Below are 18814 nucleotides of genomic sequence, written 5' to 3' on the forward strand. Positions count from 1 at the left end.
ATACAAAATTGCCTACAACTATAAATAAAATATTAACTACTAAGTAAATGTTAAACCCCTTCCCCCAATAGGGACAGGTCTATATTCAGCAGTGGACAGTTAACGTTATGACAGAAATGTCAAGTTCAGTTAAAAGATAAACCTACAAAATTCTCTAGTCAGGTTATAAAATATGCATTTATAAATTATTCTAATGTGTTCATTAGGTACAATACTATTGGGTCTCGAGTACCTCGTATCATTTGCGTGAACATAGACAATTCACTGTATTGTATAGAGTTGTAGAGCATAAACTATAGTTTGAATATCACTGGAGCATATTTTTCCACTGTTGTAATTTAAGAATTCATAATAAATAATACACAATGGTCATAGTATAGATCCAATGTTGCCTCGATATTTAATTATACTGGCTGTTCAGTTATTCAGACAACAGTTCGATTAAAAAAAAGTATACTTAGTAATGGTAATAATGCAATTAGACACGTTTACATCCATAATATTATTAAGGTACACAGATCATCAACATATTTCACAATAATTTTATTCCCAATCATGTTGATATTGCTGATTGTTGGCACTTTGTGAAATTTTGAATTTATCTTTTTAAGAGAGTACACTCTTCCACAGATTTTATTTTGTTATATTTATTTTTTGTTTTGACCGGTTTCTCAGGAGAATAATCATGAAATAAAATATGTGGAACACTTATATTTCCTATGACATAATGTACAATAAAAAATGTAATGTAAATGTTTGAGCTGCACCAATTTAAATACATAATTGATATGTAAAGTTCATCAAAATTACAATGGTGATTAAAATTGTGCCTAACAATGGATTATAACTTAAATAATATATGTTACATAACATAAACATTAAAATAACAAACTGTAAATAATGACAACTTACTCAAGCCACTACACTATATGGAAAGTTCTTACAATTTATATTTCTTAAATGTCATGGTTGAATACATATTATATATATTGTTGAGAATTACTAGTATTTTATTTTGGTCCAATTATATAGAATATGGTCCAATGTTACGATTAAATGTTGTACAGAAAATTTATATTCCTTAAGGCGATGTTTTTTTACTGGATTATAAATGAACGAATCATTGAACTGTCCGAGAGGTAAAATTGGACTTTATATTCGCAGCACTAAGGGCATCGCCCTAAGGGATCATTTTGAATGTTATTATACTTGCTAGAACCTATTTTAGTATTTGGAAGTTCCAAGATGTATTGTTTTTCCGTTCGCCATTTGTCGGAGTGAAGTAATGCTCACAATTTCTGAACAAATTGTAAACCCTCGTATACCGGATGTTTTAGTTTCTTCCAAAGATAGTGTGTTAGTTTACAATTAATAATTTTTAGTTTAACCCATTAGAAGTCAAATAAAAAGTACTGTTTCTTTTTTTAAATATTCTTTATTTTCATACTAAAATAAGAGCATAGGAACACAAAATACGAAAAAATATTCAAATATAGTAATTTTCGCGAAATTATGAGGGTGTACTCAATTGAGTACACTGACCACCTCTATGTATGAAATATTTCTAAACACGCCTTTTCGTCACAAAGTGTTTTTAAGCACTTTTTACACTGCCAACGCACTCTTGAATGACAAAGGACACACCGCAGCTGTTTTTCAATTTTAGTAAGATAGTGTCCAACTCCATCTTGGGAAAGACCACAGATAGCTGCAGCCTGACGCGATCTCTTTGATCACCTTGGCGTAAATAATATCGTGCGATGTGACGACGAAACATGAGTTGATCCATAGGATCATCGTTACTCATATGTAATCGCCAGGCATTAGCAATAGCTACGTCTAACATGTAAGTGAACAACACCCACCACCACTTTTTACACACAGCAATTCTATATAATGAAACAGACTGGTCCAGCTCATCCACACCTCCCATATTGTTGTTGTACGTTTGGAATAAACGTGGCATCGCCATGTCCATCTTTTCCTTCTTTATTCGACACTATCACTTGACTGTCTCTAGCGGTTCAATGGTATCTTAGTTAGTTGCCATGGTACATACACTGTTATCTTTCCACCTTACCAATAAAAGTTCACCTTTTTTGTCAAACCTGTAGTCATAAGTGGCACGTTCTTTCTTTTTCATATCCTTTGTGCTAAGCCTAATAACTTCTTTAAATCAGAGGAATCCAGTTAAAATTCATGTCTATTGTGTTGATGAGCGTATAATTGGCTGTTTTCTATAATCATATCAATTATATCATTATCAATATTTTTTCCAACATTTGTACAGAATTGAGGCCTTTCAGCTGTTCATAAATAGTACTCTTCCTGTCATGGACTTCAGTAGTACTCTTGGCCGGCAAAGAGTATGTAGGGGAACACTTTCGCTAGATCGGGTTCGAATTCGAAGTGCCAATCCACTTCGAATTCGAGTCCGATCCGAGTAGAATCTAGTCGTATTCTTTTTGACGCCAGCGGTTTTTCATCACTATCGTCGTACGAGCTGTCTTATGTATCGCTATCCTTTCGATATGTAAATATCTCAATAGTACCAGGTATGTCTTGCGGCATGGGACATGTCGCCATATCCTCATCAGTGCCTTCCTCCTCATCTGTCACCGCACTTGGATCAGGTGGGATGATTGCCAAGTCATATTTACCCTTATCGCTTCCTTCTAAAACAGCTTCAATCGCTGCTTCAAGCCTCTTGTAGCTCGTTCGAGTTATAAAATGCTTTTTTTTTATTGTTAGAAACCTGAAAAAAAAGCGGTTATTTTACTTACTTATGTTGTCACTGTACTCAACCGAGTACACCAACATTTACATGGCTCTTGTTTTATTTCAGTTACAAGTAATGATTGCATTATTGTTTATAACTTATTCTGATACGTATTTTATACTAATGAAATGAAAAAAATCAACTTATAAACAGTAATTATTAGAAAATAACTTAAATAATGAACTCACCTCCACAGTGTCTTGATGATACAACTTCAACTTACACTTTTTATCATAAAAAATCACACTACCCTCGTAATATTCGTCAATATACTTGCACAGTTGATTGATAAAGTAAAACAACAAGGTAGGCTATGATAACTTTACGCGATCTGTAACTGGCACTTAAGTATATGCCTGTACTCAAATGAGTACAGTGACTTCTAATGGGTTAATGTTCGGCACAACGGCCGCTGTGTGCCGGGCGTATGAATTGTGTAATAAACATATCCTTATCTCCTGAACTTTGTGTTTTTTTATTACTATTTCCAAGCCTCATTTTGTATTTTTATTTATGATTTAGTATTCCACAAAAAAAAACCGACTACAATTGGAACAAAACCAGTTATTAAGATCTAAAAACTAAATTACTGAACCGTTTTTGATAAAATTTCTATGAGACTAATCTATAAGTATATCCTTTCAGATAAAAAAAGAATTTTCCAAATCGGCTCAAAACTAACGGAGTTATGAGGTAACAAAAAAAAATTTAAAACTTCCTTTTTGAAGTCGGATAAAAAGCTCACCGAAAAATGAAACTTGAAGATGACGCTAATTAAAGAAGATGACGTTCATACAAAGTATGACAATGTGCCAATTTAGTTACTGTCAATTTTCAAAAATGTCATTTTTCGACGTTTCTGATTGTTTATTTAAAAAGTGATCTGCTAGTGATTAACGTAATCATACGTAATAATATTCTTATGATACTGAAAATTTGTAATTTGACGACGAAAATGTATTTGAAAATTCTAAAGCAAAATATGAAATAGGTGGAAACTTTGTATTGGTAGATTTATATACAACGATTATATTATATGATTAACGTTTTAGTTCGCTAGTAGAGCACTTTTTAAGTAATTACTTAGAAACTAATAATTAGAAACATTCAAAAATGTTCAATTACTTTTAAAAAATTACAAATAATTACAACGTTATCATGCTTCCTTGAGTTGCATTGAACGAATTATATCACTTGCATACACTTATACAATGCACAAATGACAAACAGCCATCTTATTAACCGACTTCAAAATAGGAGGGGTTCTATGTTTAACTATGTATTTTTTATTCTGTAACTTAAATAAGTTTATTCCCTTTTGAATTAATTAACAATGCGGTGAAATGCCTGTGTGCTACCGCTGTATTCATAACATGTTTTTTCGAGTATAAATAGGTATTGCTTGCCTAAGAACAATAAATTATAATTTTCTCCTATAAATGTGATATTATTTTTTAAGCTACAGGCTCTTTCTTCTTCATGTGTTTTGTAACGCCTTTGGTCCTTTTCCATTTCATTCTTCTATTCTGGAACCACACTTTTACCTTGATAAGAATAAAAGTTTCTTTTAAAATAAATACCTAAATATACACACTATTGTAATCTGTGATTACCGAGGTCTAGAGTTAGAGACATTTGTTGGCTATTAACTGTATGCTAGTAATGAATGTAACACTCGGCAAGTATTTGCAGAGATTTTCAGAGATTTATTTATTTACTAGTTTTTTGCCTTCTACTTCGTACATGGATTTGGAAAGAACACCAATGAAATACATCACTTCAATGAATGAAGAAGACGTATTGAGATGAAATACACACCAGAGGGGGGAAAGGGATTGTTAGTAATGGAGACTAAGAATCCCATTGCTAGTAATATACCCAACCAGGTCGACCTCGACGCAGTTCCCTCTGGAAACTATCGTGGTTAATTCCTGATGAATTCATCATGATGGGCTAACTGGCCTGTTTTTATTCTCATCGATCACCCTTCACTGGTGCTCCGCCGGCGAATACCGTTAGCGCAGGCAGGGCTGCCATTCCATTTTTCATCCATCAAAAAAAAATACACACCAGATTTTAAGTTAGGCCTTCAAGAACAAAATGTTCATAGTTTTATTTCTAAAGGTCTAACTTAAAAACTTAAGTGGTCTACATCATTGTTCATCATGCTTCTGAAATCTAAAAACTAATAACGTATATCATAAATTAATTGTAGATACCAACCTGTCTTTCAGTGAGATTCAATGCCACAGCAATCTCATATCTCCTCAGTCTGGTGAGATAGTTAGCTCGAGCGAACTCCTCCTCCAAGCTTCGTATCTGCGCTTTTGTAAAAGCGGTACGTTCCTTACGACTGCTGGTAGGTGATCGCAAGTCTATAAAAAAAAACCTATTTAGCTATAAAATTTGCCTCCAAAGCTTACGAAAAGCGGTTGCTTCAAAGGGAGGGAGTTTTTAATGGGCGATAATGAAATGGTTATCTCGTTTGCTATCTGTATATGTTGACGCAGTATGAGTGAGATATGATAAGTAAGGACGAAAGCAGGTCAATTGGCCCATTCTGAAGATTTCGACAAGAATTAATCAGAATGGTTTCCAGGGGAACCTCGTGGTGATGGATCTAATAGGTATATTGCTAGTAATAGGGTAGTTAGAGCCCATTTCTCACAATCCGCAAACAAGTGAACCGCCCCGACCCAATCATTAAAATTTATATATATATATTATAGAACTAAAAATATCTAACACTGATCAGTATTAATGTCGATAGGTTATTGTTAGATAAAAAAAAAATATGACAAAGTTGTTGAATAGGTGCTTTAATAGACATGGTTCTACATGAGATCTCACAACTTTTTATAGTCAAAGCACTACGTTGCAAGACTTAGCATTTTTTATAGATTTTATATTATTGATAGGATCTCATTTTTTATAGGTCATTCTCCTTACGTTTTTCTCGAGTAATATTTTGTCTGTCGATTACAAGCGCGATGTATTGTGTGAATCAATGAACGTAATTTTAAATAATAATTATTTTTCATTTAATTAAAATGAATAATGAAATTTAATAAATTTATTTTATATGTAACTTACAAGCACAATAAAGAATATATATCAAATTTTCATGTTTTGCATTTATAGATCACAAAATTTTTTAACTTCTTGCTTTATCCACAATGAAGTTATTTAAAGTGCCATGTGTCGCTTCGAGAAAAGAATGGACGGCAGTGCTCGACTCGACGACGACTATTCCGGTCACACGGACAAAAGTCTCGTGTAAAAGTTGTAATTTAGGTAAATTAATATTAAATTATGTTCTTTAGTAAACGCAATTCAATTCAATTAGTTGGATAGTAAATTTTATTTATTTCATAATAGTCTGATCTTAGAAAAAGATGGAATTTACACAAGATGACGTTTGACGCAAATTATGGGTAATATAAATGCATAATTTAAAAGCAGAATATTAAAATGGAGATCTATCTTACTTTCCAGTTGTGCTATCTATGTTGACAAATGTTTATAATAGCGCCGGCGCCTATCTTTTGTTTATGCAATCGTTTTATAGTTTGTATGTTTGTCAAGTTTCCTGGCGCACACAGGTGGTAGTTTATAACATCTACTGACTCGTGTTTATTTACTAAATATTCCTGGTTTACTGGGCGAGCTAATATATGCCTACTACTATAAGATTCATCCAACATCCCAGGATTGTTTCTATGCAACTTGCATAGACAAAGAACCTTGTTGATAAGCCACCTAATGGAAAGTGGTAAAAATCTTAAATCTATGCCTAAAAATAAGAACAGCACAATGGGTCTACCTACGCATGCGTTACAATAGTCGTTACTTAAAATAAGTATGTTATCTGTACTGCTCTGCAGACTTTTTTTATGCAACTTAAAATGACAAACAAGCTGACGGAAAGTGGTAACCGTCGCCTATATACATAAGCAGTACCATGAACATAACAGAGTAGGTATACTGTTTCGCCCATGATTCCTCCCATGCGTTGCCATTTCTAAGGACTAAGGTGTTATTCCTATGTATCCTGTAAATTCACTGCCATATCCCACCCTTCAAAACTATACACAGTCATGCAAACACGACTGCTTTACGGTTGAAACACGAATGGGACAGAAGTACTCAAGCAAACGACATTTATACAGTCTCCCACTGAGTTTCGGATATCCGACTACTATTGTAAATGTGAAAGTTTATGAGGATAGTTAGACGTATGTCATTGTTTCAACAAAACAGCTAGTACTCTATATCTTTCTAGTTTACCTTCAGTTTTCTTAACGAAATATATTTTTATAGTATGTCTTATTAGGTACCTATTAAAATAAAAATGCTAAGTAACATAATGATTACTTGTTCTGTGACAATAAATTCAGATAAGGGAGAACGGGATTGTCTTATCCCTTATCAGATCGACCTCCACGTGGTTTCCTTTGGAAACCATCGTGATTAATTATTGCTGAATTCGTCACGATGAGCCAACTGTCCTTCTTTTATACTCACCTGTCATCCCTCACTGGTGCCCCGCCAGCGTACACAGATAACGCGGGCGAGGACACTATTTCATTTTCACCCATTAAAAAAAATGTATGTACGAGTATCTTGAAATTTTGTACCAAGTACGTCAAACACAATGCCCATAATCTTCAATAGTTCAAAGTTGGACTGGAATTTTAATGCAATTTTTTTACAAAAACAGACCGTATCCCACTAGTCATTAAGTTAAATTTAATATGAACAAAGAAACCCCGCGAGACGCGGGATTCTGCTAGTTAACAATTTAACTATAGGTAGGTAATAATATAGCTTGATGTTCAAGTAATTTATTATTGTACATTTCCTTAACTACTTTGTATCATATGGGTTTATGATTTCAAATCGCATAAACAAAACTAGATAGGTGTTATTAGAAACTACAACAAATTTTTACAAAGTAGAATCCAGGTCTATGACGATTTAGTTAAATTTAAACTTTTGTGTTGTTTACACATATTTTAAATACACTATCGGGACTTAATGCGAATTTTTGCAGGTAAATAGTACCTACATACCTGCTTTTTTATTGCATTGTGTTAAGTCCCGATAGTGTATTTAAAATATATGGCGATTTAGTTTTACAAAATTGTTAATTTTGTTTCAACTCTATCGATTGCAAGATAAATAAAAAAAAAAATAACCTTGTAAATGTAAATTGGACTCTATATTATCTAATTTACCTTATAAGAATTAGCAATAATTTATTTAGGCGTATAATTTATTCTAGGATTGTGTTCCACAAAAAAAAAGATTTTATAGCAAAACCAGGTATTTTGATTTAAAAATTAAACTACTGAATCGACTTTGATAAAATTTCTATGGGGCCAGTTTGAAAATATATCCAATCGGTTAAGAAATAATTTTCCACATCGATTTATAAATGACGACGCTGTAAACATAAAAAAAATATAACCGAATTGAAAACTTCAAAAAGTCTTTCAAAAAATCTTATAGTTTCCTTAAAGGACTTCTTAAAATCATAGGTATACTCTACGACTGAACATGGAATACTAATTAGAAGTGGTTGTAGAATAATTTTTTGTTACCTTCTTCACTCAACCCTGCTGTTCCAACACTGGCCTCCATGTCATTTTCTTCCTTCACAGTTACATTGTCACTCCATCCTGGCCACTCCCACTGAGTGGAATCAGTGTCACATGCATTTTCAAACACGTTATGCCTCTCCACAGATCTGTACTCATAGAAAATAGGAAAGCAATTTGGTTGGCCATCTTGTTGATTCGAGATACTGCCATCTTGGTAAGAAATTGGCTCAAAATAGCAAGGATCCACATAATTTTCTAACATGTCCTCAGTGTGTGGAAAAAAATTAGTTTTAATATATTCCATAATTTATAAAAATAATATTAACACATATAAAGAATACTCAATGTGCATGCTTAATGTTTCTGAATCTGAATCAAATACACTATATGTTATTAACTAATATTCACTAATACTGAAAATAAATTTCTTTTAATCAATACGTCCTAATGGGAGCGTTTTCAGAAGTCAAATCGTAAACGTAGTCGCTTGCGCATATCATTTCATCATTCCTGTAGGGCGGAGCTTACATACTCGTATTGGGCGGGGAGACGGATGTGTCATACATTTATTATGTTTATGAACACAGTTGTACATTAATCCTTTTTTATGTAACAGAATTTTCATTTATACATAGGTATTAAGTATACAATTCTACAACTACATTTTTTTATACAACTTAGAATGGCAAACTAGCTAACAGCCCATCTGATGGAAAGTGGTAACCGTCGCCTAGAGACATGAGCAGTACCATGGACATAACAGAGTATAGGTACTGTTTCGCTCATGATACCCCCCATGCGTTGCCATTCCTGAGGACTCAGATGCTATTCCTTTGTACCCTGTAAATTCACGCCATATCCCACCCTTCAAACCGAAACACACCTACGCAAACACAATTGCTTCACGGTAGAAACACGAATGAGACAGAGGTACCCAAGCAATCGACTTTTGTACAAAGTCTCCCTCTGGATTTTCGACTAATTTAAAAAAGAAGGAGATTCTTAATTCGGTTGTACTCATTTTTTAATTCTGTTACTTCGTAACTCCGTTAGTTACAAACCGTTTGAAAAATTCTTTTTTAACTGGAAAGATATTATCTACAGATTGGTTCCATAGAAATTTTATCAAAATCTATTTGAGTTTTAAAATAGAAATAATTGATTTTGCCATAATTAATGTCGATGTTGTTTTGTGGAACACAATCCTAATTACGAGTATGTTAATCTACTTTATTGCCTACATGAACAGCGATCTTTTTTTCAAAATTTTATCATAATATAAAGTGTAGGTATTATCTTATATATAAAAAGAGCTTTTCTTTTTCTTGAAAACTATTATGAGTAGTAATAACTCAATTAATTATTAAAATAGGATGATTTATATGTGAGATTATGCCGACTTGTTGACATTAGCTCCTAGTTAGTGAAACCCCACGGGATCGCCCTTTGCCCTCCGATTCTCACGCCAGCCACCGCTACAAATGGGCAGCTATTACTGATAAGTGAAAGGTTTATGATTTTCTTAAATATTCTTAAAGCTTAATAAAACATCAGCATTTAATGTGTGATAATTTTGATTATATACGTGTTGTTTTACATTTAAGTTCTATTAGTAGAATAGATCAGACTAAAAAATCTTGGTAGAAATTTGTGACGTGTTCGTGTGACTCATCTTGGTGTATTACCACCTCATTTAGATAGTGAAGCAACAATATGGATATAATATAGATCAGTGTTTCTGCTGATAATGGGATGGTAACTCCGGATGGGCTAACGGTATACGCTGGCAGAGCACCAGTGAGAGATGTTAGGTGAGATGAAAAGGCAGGTCAGTTAGCCCATCGTGATGAATACACCTGGAATTCAGCACGATGGTTTCCAGAGAGACCACGTGGAGATTATTATCTGATATTGCTAGCAACGGGACTACTAGTCCGCATTATTAACAATCCATTGCCCCTTTTTTGTATTGGTGGTAGTATTTATTACTAGCTTTTACCCGCGACTTCATCCTCGTGACCGGGATATGTTCATTGATAAAGATAATAAGAGGCCTATGTCCTTCTTCATCCAAGAATACTAAATTCCATAACATCTAATTAAGCCGTTAAAGGCAACAAACAAACTCACTATCACATTTATAATGTTAGTAAGGAAAGTATTGGTTGTATCTCAGGTGTGCCCTAAGTACCTAAGCCGATTATAGCTTGATAATGATTTAATTATTTAGAATCTTTGCTATCAACCTTAGATTATATACATAGAGTATCTCCATACAAATGCTTTGAGAAAAGCGGGTCAACTTTTTCATACAAATGTGCGTGATAAATGGTTATGAGTGTTTTCTTTATAACTTCTATATTTCTTTTGTTTTGTAATTTTTGCATCTTTTTAATGTGTAAAAACTCATATTATTTATTTAATAATGAAATATAGATACGTCAAGATACATTATGTGCGCAAGTATATAGAACACTGATAAACAAAAGAGTCAGTTAATTTGGCAATTAGCAGACAAAAAGTAGACTTGTTTTTGAGACTCGATGCTCTATATATATATATATATATATATATATATATATATAATCTAAGATAATAACCTTAAGCAGATCTATGAGTGAGCCGCTCTAGCTCTGCCGGCCTGGTTACACGCATCATTGCAAATTCCTGCTCTACTGTATGCAGTTCCGACTAACATCTAAATGAAGAAGCTATTAATTTTATAATCAGCCGTGTCCCCTATGGTTTAGATCAATGATAATTGTTTATAAATCTCTATATTTTATTAATATAACAAATTTGTAACTAGATGATGTCTGCACCTACAGACAGGGGGGAAAGAGATTGTTAATAATGCAGATTACCAGTTCTCTTTATATGTTTATTTAAGCGAGTGAAGTCGCGGAATACGGCTAGTATGTATTATTATAATTTTAATATCTACTTATTACTATGGTGAAAGCTTATGTTTAGCAGTGGACAGTTAATGATTGAAATGGTCTGTAACAATGGTCTGGGGCCAAGAGGGAGGGATTATTAGGTGCTAACAATACACGTTATTAGTTCGACTTGCTCGAGTTATAATCCGAAAAACCATCGTAGTTGATTCCTGGTAAATTTTGCTATAATACGTCAAGTAACAAAATTTGATCGTCACCGCTCATTCCTTACTAGTAACTTGTCAGCGTAAATTAATGGCACACGTATGATTATTATTTGCATTCATACAAAAAGTTTGTCACAGCTTCCATAACAATATTCTCACTTGGAACAAATTATGTATATAATAATCCTTAACTAATGTCATAAACTGCTAACATTGTTATTAACTTATTGTTGTTACTGTATGTTTTTGTGCAATAAAGAATATATAATATATATATATATATATATATATATATATATATATATATATATATATATATATATATATATATATATATATATATATATATATATATATAAATACGAAATAAGTTTGTTTGCTTATTTGTTACACTTTCACATCTAAAAAGTTGAATCAATTATGATGAATTTAGGTATAGAAATAGATGGGACCTTGAAGACGGTTATAGGCTACTTTTTCTCCCAGTTAGTTAACAAATCGTGTAAATAAAATAAAAACAAGTAATTATTAATCAGAAAAGGGAACAAGCATATTATTTATTAGATTAATTTAATTTTTGAAAATCCTATTTTATCCATTGTACATGTTTAAAGAATATTCTGACATACAGACTGTATTGACCCACAGATGTGAGATGTGATAAAAAATAACAATACGCAAATGTATACAATATAAAAAACTCGATGTCATCCTCAATGGCGTATGCGCGTGCGCACCCCACGTTAACGTGTTTTGGCAGCTGCGTTTCATGGTCCCGATGATCAATATATTGAAATACTTTCTTAAGTTATTTATTTTTTTACGTCTTATCTTCCTAATATAATAAATTTGTAAGACGGTTTTGGTATATAGGACATATTTAAGATAAATTTTATTGATATAAGGAGGCTTAGTAAGAGCAATATTAAAATAAAACTATTAGAAGCTTTGACTATCTGTTTAGTTTGTTCCTGCATGATATAAATATTACTGCACCAAATTAAATGCGCTTGTGTAATATAAAATCACGTGTGTTTTGTCTTGGGACTTCATCTAGAAGTAGTTACCTACTTCTAAAATTCATGCTTGCAAAATTCCGGGCATATGCTAGTCATATTACTACTTATTATAACCGCCATGTACCGCGTAGTCCTGGTATAGAATAGGTCACCCCTTCCTTTCCTATGGATGTCGTAAGATGCGACTAAGGGATGGCCAGGAATGGCCAACAGCGTCCCTCTTAAAACATCTCCAAAGCGTAACTGTGGTTGCCAGGGGGGAAAGGGATTGTTAGCAATGGAGTCTGACAGCCCCATTGCTAGCAATACACCCTATCAGGTCGACCTCCACGTGGTTCCCCCTGGAAACCATCGTGAACAATTCTTGTTGAATTCGTCACTATGGGCTAACTGACATGCTTCATCCTCACCTATCATCCTTCACTGGTGCCCCACCACCGTAAACCGATAGCGCAGGCGGGTTTACTATTCCATCTTCACCCATAAAAAAAAAACTGTGGTTGCCAATCCGCCTGCCAAGCATGGCAATTACTGGCAAAACCCCCAAGATGAGGCTTATGTTCAGCAGTGGACGGTTAAAAGCTAAAATGATGATGATGATAAACGCCAAAGTTTGTGAAGATTGGTAGATATTTATTTCTCTTTCACACAAGAATTACTAAACGGATTTAAATGAAATTCGATACTCGGATAGATTATATTCTAATTTGAAACGTAAGATACAGCTAGTCTTTAATAAAATTGAATGTGGCAGCTACTTATTGTACTTACCTAATAAGCATCTATTAGATGCAGTTTTTTTATGACGAACTCTTGTTCGTCATTTTAAGTTGCATAAAAAAACTTAAAATGACGAACAAGACAACTTTTTTTTTCAAATTGGGCCGTCAAAGATGACGGCCCAATTCGCCTGCCAAGCGTGGCAACTACTGGTAAAACCCCTAAGGGGAGACTTATGTTCAGTTGTGGACAGTTAAGGCTGATATGAGGATCCCATCATTTAAAGCGAAACATCGCCAAACGCAGCTGCTTCACGGCCGTAATAGAAATGGAACAGAGGCATTCAAGCAGACTGCTTTTGTACAAAGTACGGTAAATATTTCTATTAAATAAAAGTAGGACCTACTTAAGTTAGTCGGTCGTACCTATTAGATAGTTATTGTTTTAAATTTCTCATTCTAGAATAGCAATTTCGCTACTTTTTATTTTTTTTTAATAAAAAATTAAACTCAATATGTTATGCGTCATATTTCGTAATACGAAAACAAACTGGAACACCTACTATATTTTCTTCTTTATTTCTAAAATAAGTGTGAATGCATTAGGGGTACTTACAACTTACCTACTACAATATATAATTACTATTAATGGACATGATTTATTCAGTGCTGCGTCCAAATATTGCGGTTGCGTAGTTGATGAGTTGAACAGACGCGATTAAAGTCATATCTCGCTTTATTTATTGTCGGTAAGTTCATTAAATGTGTACACAAGACGATTTTGGGATAGTCTATTTTTATCTTTTGTAAATACCGCTTTTTATTTGTCTAAGTACCTAAATTTTAAATGTGCTATTTAGATAGATCTGTAAAGTCCTACAAGCTTAATATTAAATTGAAAAGTTTAAAGATTCTTACTTTGCCTTAATAGTTTAAAAAATATTAACAGAAGTCTATTAAGGCATAGGTATCTACGAGTACAATAAAACGCGTCTAAAGATGGAGAATGACGCTTTGTTTGTCATTAAACAATTCTACAACCTGTAAATTTTAAAATGACAACAAACAATGCAATTTTGAATATTTTATTCAAAATAAATAACAAAATGCAACCACTAAAATAAAAACATATTTTAAATAGAAAATGTGACAATCAAAGTTAATATAAAATCCCGTGGATTTTTTTCCACTGACATAATTTCATTAACCTTCTCTTTCCGTTTGATTGATTTAGTAGGTATTTAATATCCAATTTTAATATGGTCAAATAGAAGATTAATGTAATTAGTAGAAACTTTAAAAATTACAATCATTATTTACCTTCCAATTCCTCCAATTAATTAATAATATGTATAAAAGCCGTAAAATACCTAAATAAATACATTTTATTGTTTTACATAGCAAAGCATACAGTACGAAATAGTCTTATCTAGCTGTGTGTGTGCTGGTAGGTATCAATCAATAATGCACCTATATGGTAATAAATGATTCTTCCTATTTTTTTTTTTTTGTAAAAATCAATGCAACAGTCAATTCATATTCGAAAATTATTTTACCTAATATTATTTTAAATGTATGCAATAACACCATGTAATGTTTTTGTAAAGCTAAAATCAAAATCATAAGCATCCTTCTAAGAAAGTGTTCTACGAACGAAATTAAATATTATTTCTAAAGCAACGTGTGTCCAAAATCGATGAAGAGTCGTCCACGGTGTCCTTACAACAGCACGCTTTTTATTAGTTTTTTTTTTTTTTTTTTTTGATGCGTTTCAATTAATTATTCTTTTCCAATCATTTCAATTTCATTATGTAAAAGATGAAATTGAAATCATTGTATTTATTTGTACTGTAAAGTACAAATAAATTTTGATTTTATCTCAGACTATTCATACTGTAATAAAATATATAAGTACCTAATAAAAGACCACACAGCATAGCATATTTTTTCTAGCTCCATAATTCTCAAATAATGAAGAATTTCTTTAAATGATTACCTAGATACTTATTTACTATTTTTTCTGTCTGTAAATCCTACAAACTACGATAACTGCTATAAACTTACGTCAATTTATTTGAACAAGCCAAAAGCGTGATTTTATTTTTATGATGTCACCAAATAATAGGCATACAGTTTGGGAAAAGTTGGAATGTTTTTATTCGGTATAACACAAAGAATCTGAGTCTATTTATGCCCTCTTCTAAAGAATAAACGAGATTTTGTAAATGAGATCAATTTTAACTAGCTAATATTAAATTAAAAAATACTTAACTATATCTACCTAAACGAAGAGGGTTCGAAAGTGTTTGGGCTAAGCAGCTGGACTAATATATTATTAGGTACTGAATTAAATGTGGAGCAAGATATTAAAAATATTGCATATAGACAAGTAGATATATGTCAACCACAGATATAGATGAAGATAAATACCGCAATTCCTTAGTCTGCAAGAAATCAAAGTACAAAAGCCGATAATTATAAAACTAGACGTTTTATATGTTTATGGTATGGTAGGGATAGTATGATAGGTACTACAATGTTATAAAAACTATTATTATAGGTATACTGCGTAAACACAACTCAACAGTCATGCTTCTTAAATTTTTTCGGGTCTGAAACGATCCTCTTACAAATAATTCATCAATGAATTCTATTACCGAGAGAACAATACGTATGTCAGTATTTTAGCAAGCAACTTTCCGCTTATGGAATGTTTGGCATATGAAATACCTATCGAAGAAACGGCTCTACTACGAACAGTTTACTTAAATAGCTTGTATTGCAAATGTTGATTAAACTTAATTGGATTATCTGTAGATTTATCGATGTCATTTTGGATCACAAAACTTTTAAGCAGAGTTTAAAAAATATTGCCGTATCTATTTAACTCCATCTCTGTGGTTGAAACTGTTTCAGCTCTTAGTCTTATTTTAGTGCCATAGTTTAAACTTATTTTTTACTAAAAACATTTTTTTCTTTTTCCAATAAAACAATGTGGCTCTCGCTGACGAACTGAAAACTGAAAGAAGATTGTTAACATAATAAAAAGAACGAGCAATTCTATTAATAAGTAATACATCTACCCCATGAGATCTTCGTGAAAAAGTGACCAATTCCTAGTAAATTAATCACGATGGGATAACTGATCTGATGTCATCCTTATCTATCAGCCCTCACTGATATTTCAACCAACCAACTAATAGCGCAAACAGGGTCACCATTTCATTATCATTCAATAAAAAAAACATGGAATAGACTAGTTAAATCTTCGATATGATAATATGGTATATTAAAATAATTTCAGTTCGTCAGCGAAGCAAAAGAATTGGATATTCTAAAATCTAGAACACCTTTAGAATTGGTAGGTTGTTAGGTAGATGTGTTAGTGTCGCGACCGCTATCACGATTGCAGTGCCAATATACGGACGAAAGTGAACGTTGTATACTTGAGTATTCGTGCTGTCTTTGTTGGCTACCGTTGTTGTAGTACTTGGTGCTTGGGGCTTGTTGGGCGTAGCTTATTGAGCGCGGTCAGGGAACTTGCGCGTTTCATGCTGATGGAAACAATTGCTTCGTTAAGTAGGTTATATACATTTTATTGTATTATACTAAAGGTAGGTGTATTTCATTAGATATAATATATATATTTAGAATTATATCAAAAATATAAGAAAAATGTAAAAAAGTAGCGATTTCACAACTTTATATAGAAAGCTAAGACTACAGTACAAACTAAGGGACTAACTTGGAAGATAACTATGTTATCAACAGGACTAAACTCAACAAAATTAATAACCAAATTTCTTATTTAGACTGAGTGCCGAATAATTATAAAGGCTAACTACTTTTACTGATTCACCCTCTAATAATAGGCTACTTATATGGTTTTTCTTTTATTAAATTTTATCGCTCTGGACAGATATTTCTTGATATTCAAAGAACGTCATTAGCTTAGGGTGATATTACCTATATTCTTATAAAATTACACAAAAAAATACATAGAAATACATCTAATTATAAAGCTATTAGTACGCTTCTATCATCATTTCATTCATTGTATAGATATTGTTTTATATATGTATATCCTTAGGTTGAGAGATAGTCGATTTCCAACTTTGTTTAAATACAGATTTAATTAGCTTACATAGTTTTACATGTAAAAAAAACACTAATATTACACTATAATTGTACTTATATAGATATTCTAATATTGTCATGAAATTATATTGATTCTAATAATTACCAAAAAATATTAATATATGTGACAGTTAAAGAAAAGAATAAAAATAAAATTTACGTTCTAAATTATCATAGTAATAATAACCTGTCTAAACTATCAAACTTTAATAACTGAATTAGCACCTATTGTATTTAAAAAATGGTGTAATTTACCTTCAAAATGGGAAATTTCATGACGGCTACGGCTTCTTTGTTGACAAGCTACACGAGCTAAGCGATAAGGCAACTCACACACTACGCCACAATTTCTTTTAAAATAAAACAGTAACATATATTGCATATTAGCTATATAACAGCTATGAAGCAAACGAGAGACTAAATAACATCATATTATTTTATTACATTATAAGAAAATAAACAATATCTAAATGGAGTGTCTCTCCACTAACACTTCGCCAAAACAGACTAACTTTTTATTTTTGTGTGTATAGATATTATTTGTGATTCTTTTTCTTTTTTCCTCAATGGAAATTGTCTAGCATTTTTATGACGACCATTATTTTTGCCCGTGTCATGTATAAGAGGCTCGTAAGTCGAAAATTCTTATTTTATTCAAAGCACACAGCAATCATAATCAATTACGCATTGTTACATCGCGAATTTATATAATAATTATATTTATAATTTCAAACTTCAATTTAAATGTTCCCACCATTTTATTATTTGTAATTCATTAGTGTATTTGTACAGAAATGACAAAATAATATTTATTACTTGCAACACTTAAAGTTGGCGCGCTTTTGGGTCGTGTTTTAACACTCGACGCTCCATTTAGAAATATAAATCTAAAAAATATATATGTATGCAGCGTAGTGTGTACAGCCTAGAGGTCCTAATTTTACCTTTCGGGGTCAGTGTAGTCTACATCAGGGGGCAGGTTAGCCGAGTGGCGGCCCGCGATCCGATTGAATAGTCGTGCCGAAGACCGCCTCAACGATTCTCGCAGTTTCGAGAAACTGGCGCTGCGCGACACCTCGGCCGAGTCCTGCCGCGCCCGTGTTATGCAATTTACACTCCATTTTGTTTCAACTAAAAATCCATAGCAAAAAGGATGTATAGGTTTTGGGCATCACATAGACTTTAACACCAAAGTTTTTTTTTTTTTTAACATCAAGATTCCGGAAACGGTTAAAACATAAAATTTCTATATCTAACACGTAGAATACTAGTGATTATGAAATTGACAATAACAGTGTTTTGTGAATGAGAAGGAGATGCGGTCATGCATCTACACATCTAACAGCAAAAGGCGTCATCAGTAAATGAACGTTTGATTTTCATGTCAATATTTTATGTTGTCTCATGCTTGTTTATGATGATAATGTGTTACTGTTTAGTATAAAATAATG

At 32.5% G+C, this 18814-nt stretch overlaps 2 protein-coding genes across 10 annotated transcripts in view; both read right to left on the bottom strand.

Annotated features, from left to right (window-relative positions):
• Nucleotides 1-3470: 3470 nt before the first annotated feature.
• LOC128200263 (homeobox protein MOX-2-like) lies at nucleotides 3471-8661 on the bottom strand. The gene is made up of 3 exons (XM_052893147.1): nucleotides 8383-8661; nucleotides 5003-5154; nucleotides 3471-4323 (listed from the first exon to the last, which is right to left on the bottom strand). Exons 1-3 carry the CDS (start codon nucleotides 8642-8644, stop codon nucleotides 4234-4236), a joined length of 504 nt encoding a protein of 167 aa, XP_052749107.1. The 5' UTR covers nucleotides 8645-8661; the 3' UTR covers nucleotides 3471-4233.
• Nucleotides 8662-14295: 5634 nt separating this feature from the next.
• LOC113513032 (kinesin light chain) overlaps nucleotides 14296-18814 on the bottom strand; it is a 63044-nt gene continuing 58525 nt past the window's right edge. For 4 of the 9 annotated variants that reach the window (XR_008252679.1, XR_008252680.1, XR_008252672.1 and 1 more), the window contains 2 exons: nucleotides 18308-18494; nucleotides 14296-16780 (listed from right to left, as the gene is read on the bottom strand). Coding sequence is in view for 2 of the 9 variants with exons in the window: in XM_052893400.1 (XP_052749360.1) it covers nucleotides 16745-16780 (36 nt within the window). In the remaining 7 variants the exon portion in view is untranslated. The remainder of the gene's footprint in view (nucleotides 16781-18307; nucleotides 18495-18814) is intronic. The other 5 variants (XM_052893400.1, XM_052893416.1, XM_052893395.1 and 2 more) reach the window with 2 other exon arrangements.

Source organism: Galleria mellonella, unplaced genomic scaffold, assembly GCF_026898425.1.
Source record: "Galleria mellonella isolate WM207_F2 unplaced genomic scaffold, CSIRO_AGI_GalMel_v1 utg113, whole genome shotgun sequence".
Classification (NCBI taxonomy): Eukaryota; Metazoa; Arthropoda; class Insecta; order Lepidoptera; family Pyralidae; genus Galleria; species Galleria mellonella.